Raw genomic sequence first — 6891 nt, 5'->3', positions numbered from 1 at the left:
AATCTGTGAATTTCTCAATTATTGATCGTTAATGATTTAGGTCACTCAACTAAAAATCCTATAAATATGTCCTTTAACTTTCAAAAAATCTAATTTATGTTTTTTGTCAGAATTTGACTAACAGATGTTAGTCAACACTGACCTGAAAATCGAAAATAAAATAAAAATGACTTGGAATATGCCGTGGCATTCAAAATTCACGGATTGAAGTGAAATTTTGATATGTTAATCTACACGTAATCTCAAGAACATGCGTGATAAAAGTTTTCGATTTTCAACTCACCAACACGTATAGAAATCTACCCGATAATCTCAAGAACGGGGGAAAAACACTTACGAAAATCCGCACATTTCGTATATATGATTTTATTTCTAAAATTCATACTAACAGTTTTTCAATGTTATGTTATGTATATAATTTTAGAACTTTTTGAAATAGCTTAAGGACTTATTAAGACTAGTTAAATACATATAATTCTTGACTTATCGACATGATTTATGGACGTATATACGTGAACATATATGTAGAACGATATAGTTTTTGACTTGAAGGAGATTAATAATTTATGATACTTGTTTTATATTATTTAACTCTAATAAAAATAATATTGCAAATCTGATATATGATATCTTAAATCTGATGCGATTCACAAGTGATTTTTAATATTTATTCGAAATTTATCATTTAAAATTTTGTAATGTCGTATAAATTTTTTAAATTAAACTTTAAAATTATTTGAGGATCTACAATAGAGCTAAAGAATTTAGTGTATTGAAATGTTAAACTAATTATTTTTAATAAGCTCTTTAATAAAAAATTTTATAATTAGAATGGTAAAAATAAATATTATCAGTTCCAAGTGAATATTTAATTAAATTATAAAATTTAAATGTGCACTAATTAAGATGGAGCATCACTTTAATACATTACATTGACTGATTTATCGAATAACCGACCAAATCGGAATATTTAATATTTCAACTTCAATAATAAATATTATCACTAACAAAATTAATTATTTAATCAAAAAATTGAATTAGCATACATTAATTTTACGATAAAAAAGAACAACATAAAAACATAATCATTTCATATACTTATAAAAAATAAAAGGAAATGAAACGGATAAGAACACCATTTTTTTATTGAGACAATTAAAAAACAATCAAATCCAGACACTCGACTCGGCCGCTAACCCTAACCCTAAAAGTTTCCGCATTTCTTTCTCCCATCCACACACTCCGCCGCCACCTATATCACCAATCCAGACTCAATCGGACTCTGCAATGGCACCAATCAGACCAAATCCGACCCTTTCCAACGATCTCATCAGCGAGATTCTCGTTCGCGTGCCAGTTAAATCTTTACTCCAGTTCCAATTAGTCTCCAAGACCTGGCTTTCCCTGATCAAAGACCCGGCTTTCGTCAAAGCGCAGCTCCGCCGAGCAATCGCAACCGAAACTGATCAAACCCTTATCATGACCCGCTACACATATATGACAGATGCTGAAAATGCTACTCTGAAATTTTCAGTCTTGGATGTTGATTCTCGTCAAATTGTGGCTGATCTCAAGTATCCGTATACTCAACGTGAGTCTCAACAAGTAGCTCCTGCTTTTCAAATTGTCGGTTCTGTTAATGGCATTGTTTGTGTTGTCTTTCACCACAATCTAGGCGAACATAGTTTCTATCTGTGGAATCCTGCTACTGGACAATCAAGAGCTGTTCCGGCATGTGGCTTGCGTACTTCCCGCGCTTTGGGTTTTGGTTATGATCCGGTAGATGATGATTATAAGATTGTTAGTGTTGTGTCGAGGCCTTCGCTTCCAACTGAGGTGTATTCGGCTAATAGGAACGTATGGAGAAAAGTTCCTAGCGAGGATTTTATGTTTGGCATTAATGGTGGCTTCATTCTAGGCTATTTTGATGTATCTGTTAATGGATTTTTATTTGGTGTCGAGGAGGATGCTATGATTGTGTTTGATTTGAACACAGAGGTGTTGAATTGTGCTATTAAGCTCCCTCCTGCTATCGCTTCTGCTATTGAAGCTGCTGATGCTGGTCTTGCTGTTATTGCTGCTGTTGGTGGTCATGACGCCCTTATTTCTTATGCAGCTCGACCTAAAACTCGTATTATCGAGTATAATAAGTCTATTGCTGTCATAACACTGTGGGCTAATGCACTGTATGATGATTGGACTGATCATCAGAGATTCAACAAGGCGATTAACTTGTGGAAGTTGGAAGATGATTCATGCCTTAGAGGTGGTGGAGTTGAGGCATCATGGACGCTAATGTTTAGTATTGATTTACCGATGAGGCCAGCACATCTTCTTAATGGCTATTTCAGCAATGGGGATCTCGTACTACTGGTAGCAAATGTTGATGACAGGTGGATATGGTGTAATGCCAGCAAGAAAGAGGCTAAGATTGTTCGAGTTGATATGGTTGATCATTGTCACACTCATTATCTTTACAGGTACACGGAGAGCCTAGTTTCACTTGCAGGATTCAAACAAATCAGCTGGAATCGTGGCTATGGTGATAATTAAGGAAACACCGCTATTCTGGTATCTCTATGCTAGCTATATGTCTTGTTAGTACCTTTGGTCTGTTATTTTAGTGACTTTTGAGAGATGTCTGCAGTATTAATTCTTTGCTCTTGATAGATGTTTTGTCAACTTTTCATCTGTATAATTCAGTAGACTTGTTATAATGAACTTTCTATCAGTTGGTACTTAAGGCATCGGAAGTCGACTTGTTATAATGTTCGTGCAAGCTGATAGATTTTCATCAACTATGTTGGTTAAGATGTTCCTGCTAGCCTGGTGCTCGTTTTTTCTGAATGAACTTTGTGTTGTTGATCTTAATTCTATTAGCCAAATTTCTATCACTACACGGATCCAGATCGATCTATATATGCAGTGTGACACAAGTCTTTAGATCAAACTCCAAAAGCCGACCAACATTAATATTAGATAGGGAAAATCGATTTTTTTATCACTCAACTATTAATTTCTTTTAGAAACCTAACGCTCAATTTATGTTCTAGTTTTTACAAATTAAATTTATCCAAATCAATCTTTGTTGATGAAATAAACAGTTGAGTGATAAAAAAAAGTCGATTTTTCATATTAGGTAAATTTCATATAAAATAAGTCAGTCAACTATATAGCTTCTAGTAATCTATGTGACATAGTATGTGGCCTTGGAAAACAGGGTAGAAAAATGTTCGTTTCATTAAATTTTTTCGCTTGGAATTTATTGAAGAAGAGGTCTACTCTTTATAATATGTGGAATTATTTGCCAGTTGGTTTCTAAGTCTTCCCAAGTCCTCTTGACTCTGCCCTATATAAGGAGTCGAACTTACAATCTAAAATATTGTGACAAACATTGTAACATTAACATGTACTCAAGCACCAAAATGAGCTACTTAGCAGCACTTTCCCTGATCATCATTTCCACCCTCCTAATCACCACAAGAGCTGCCAACTTCAATATCCGAAACAACTGTCCTTACGTCGTATGGGCCGGTGCCTATCCTGGTGGCGGTCGTCAACTCAACCCTAATGACCAATGGTCATTGGATGTTGCTCCTGGCACCCAATATGCTCGTATTTGGGGTCGAAAAAATTGCAACTCTGATGCCTCTGTTTGTGAAACCGGAGATTGTGGTAGGCTTGACTGCACAGCATACGGCAAAACACCAAACACAGTGGCCGAATATGCACTAAACCAATTTCAAAACTATGATTACTACGACATTTCACTAATCGACGGTTTCAATATTCCTATGGAATTCGGTCCCACTGCAGAAGGTGCAGATGGATGCAAACTCAGTAGTTGTACAGCCGATATCATCGCGCAATGTCCTGATCCGTTGAAGTTCCCTGGCGGGTGTAATAACCCCTGCACGGTTTATAAGACTAACGAATATTGTTGCACTCAGGCGTCGGAACCATGTAATCCGACAGATTATTCGAGGTTTTTTAAGGACAGGTGTCCTACTTCTCTCAGTTATAAAGCTGATCAAACAGGTAATCGAAGCTGTCCGAGTGGTACTAACTACAAGGTTGTGTTCTGTCCATGAGGATCCTATTATTGTAGTTCTTGCTGTGAAGTTGTTGTCCATGAGATCTTATTATTGTAGTGCTTGCTATAAAGTTGTATTTGCACATCACAAATTTTGTTGTTGTGCTCGTTCTTCTAGATAAACTTTGTTTTGATCTAAATAAACTTATGTACAGGGATACACAAGTCATTCTGACTTGAGCAATTTGTTATAATAATCAATCTTCGCTATTACGTACACATATTTTAAAATTTGGGGTATTCAATAGGATTTTAGTTTATATTACAAAATCTGGTGGTATTCGGATAGGATTTTAAATTATACTTTAAATCCGATAGTATTCAATTGAGATTGTTTAAACCCATTAAAATCTTATGGTATTCAAATGTTAGTGAAATTTTTCGGATTTCATAAAATTGTGGATTTTGTGCATTTTTGGATGTATTTTAAGATTTTTAAAATCTCACCAAAATTTATGAGGATTTTGAAACTCTTAAATCCTAAAAAATATATATCAACTCTGCGATATTTTATTAAAAATTCCTGTAAAATTAAAATCACGTACAACTTATCAGACAAAAACGATGCAATAAAAATCCGAATCGAATACCCAAAATAAGTACTCTCACTCTGTCTCAGCTTCAATTGAAACTGTCATCAGAATATCTTGAGTTCTCTCTCCCATCATCACCACCACCTAGTCGACTCATCGACTCTACAATGACGTCTGTGAGGCCCAATCCAATGCTTTCAAGCGATCTAATCACCGAGAGATTCTAAAACGCCTGTCAGTGAAATCATTAGTTGTTCAATACCAATTAGTCTCCAAGACGTGGTTATCGCTGATCAAAGACCCTGCTTTCGCCGAAGCTCAGCTCCGTCACGCAATCTCCACTGAAACCGATGAAACCCTGCTTTCGCCGAAGCTCAGCTCCGTCACGCAATCTCCACTGAAACCGATGAAACCCTTTCGGAGTACAAAGTGATAATTACATGTGGATTTCATGTGATGTCGATAAGAAAGATGCCCACATTGTCCCCCTTTCGGATGAGATGGCTGACTGTTGTTACTGTTATGATATTTGCAAGTATACCAAAAGCCTAGTTTCACTCGCAGGATTTAAACAAATTAGCTGGAACGCGGGCGAAGAGGACTCCAACAAAATCAGTTATATAACTACTAACTGTTTCTTTATGCTCGATAACGATTGTGGCAACTCTGTCTTTGCAGGCACCCTGGCTCTGTTAGTGTAGTCACTTATTGATAGATGGCTACGTTCTTTGCTCTTGATAGATGGCTATAGTGTTAATATGCCTTCTGCTAATAACTCTCTAGTTGTATTACTGAATCAATTTCAGTTGACTGTGTTGGTTGTATCTTTTCTTGTTGCATAAACAGGGTATTCAGTACTTCCATTATAATCTGAGATAGGAGCATCATGCAGTGAAAACAGGCGGATGTTTTTTGAAATTTCTGGGGACCTAGCTTAAATGAGTACTTAACAACCATCCTCTCACAACCATCCTCTCGTGTTCGAGAGGGAGGTTTGAGAAATAATTTAGACATATAAATCAAATTAAAAAAATTGTCAGATGGATAATATCATAATACATGTGTTTTGCTAGTTAAGAAATTGAATAGACAATTCGAAAATAAGCTAAATTTGTAAAAAAAATTAAAAAAAAAGGAAAGACTTATTAAAGAATTGACATTGATTTATTCCAAGTTAGAATACAAAAGACTAAGGGTCTCTTTCGTTATATGGGCTGTTAGAAAGAGTGTATTGTTATAAATATTAGTTAACTGTTATATATTTTTTTTGATATTTGTATATGTTAAGTTATAATTTGAAAAGAAATTAATATTTTTGGTGAGGTTTCCTCAAAAACAGTTATTTTCAAAAGTACGCAGGACTTCCTTATTACAAAATCATTTATGAGTTAAAATCCGCATTTAGATTTATCAAATAATTTTTCATCTACTTTCCGGCAAAAAACCGTCATTACTATCTATAACCGCAAAATATCATAAATTGATTTGACATCTATCATATATTTATACAATTTTGACACAATCCCGTTATATTGGAGAGATTTTTACATAAAATATCCTTACAAATTCATTAAAATCAGGATTTTAAAAATTAAAATAATTTTGATGATGTAAATAATCAGATTTTAAAGTATTTCATTAAACTGATATGATTCCCCATTTCTTAAATATAATTTAAAATCTTAATAACCCAAAAATATTTGAAAGATCTTTTAGAATCCGCATAAAATCCTTTTGATTTATATCTCGAATTGAATGAAATGAAACAAATACAAAAACATGTATTTAAGTGAGATTTTAACGGATTAATATTTGTAAATATTATCAAATTATATGTGATTCTAATTTTATACCAAGTCTAGTAAATTTTAAACAAAATATCATAAAACTCATGTAGAACACTTAAAATTTAGGGCTTTTTCATGAATACCCAAATCTAAAAGAATATTTGCAAAAATACTATCAATTTTTGAAACAAATTGCAAATATACTATCTTTCAAAAAAATATTTGCAAAAATATGGAGGTTGTATATGCAACTGTATCTGTAACTGCTAGTAACCGTATCTGTAACTGCTAGTAAACATATACGTAACGTAACCACAAATGCAATTTTGAATTTTTTTTGTGGAAAATTACATTCATTTGCATAATAAGTTGCAATTGCATAATAAGGTGCAACGGGTTGCAAAGGCAGAAAAATGAGTGCCTCTGCGAAGTCAATACTAATATCACAAAAACAACCACAAAAGCAAAATCAACAAGC

The 6891-nt window shown here is 34.0% G+C and overlaps 2 protein-coding genes across 2 annotated transcripts; both read left to right on the top strand.

Annotated features, from left to right (window-relative positions):
• Positions 1 to 1287: 1287 nt before the first annotated feature.
• Positions 1288 to 2553, top strand: LOC135150650 (F-box/kelch-repeat protein At3g06240-like). Its single transcript, XM_064087365.1, has one exon. It carries the CDS (start codon positions 1288 to 1290, stop codon positions 2551 to 2553), a length of 1266 nt encoding a protein of 421 aa, XP_063943435.1.
• An 820-nt stretch (positions 2554 to 3373) lies between these two features.
• Positions 3374 to 4303, top strand: LOC108204377 (thaumatin-like protein 1). The gene has a single exon (XM_017373775.2). The coding sequence runs from the start codon at positions 3408 to 3410 to the stop codon at positions 4089 to 4091; it is 684 nt and encodes a 227-aa protein (XP_017229264.2). The 5' UTR covers positions 3374 to 3407; the 3' UTR covers positions 4092 to 4303.
• The last annotated feature ends 2588 nt before the right edge of the window (positions 4304 to 6891 follow it).

This window comes from Daucus carota, chromosome 1 (assembly GCF_001625215.2).
Source record: "Daucus carota subsp. sativus chromosome 1, DH1 v3.0, whole genome shotgun sequence".
Classification (NCBI taxonomy): domain Eukaryota; kingdom Viridiplantae; phylum Streptophyta; class Magnoliopsida; order Apiales; family Apiaceae; genus Daucus; species Daucus carota.
This window is presented reverse-complemented; position numbering and strand designations above follow the sequence as displayed.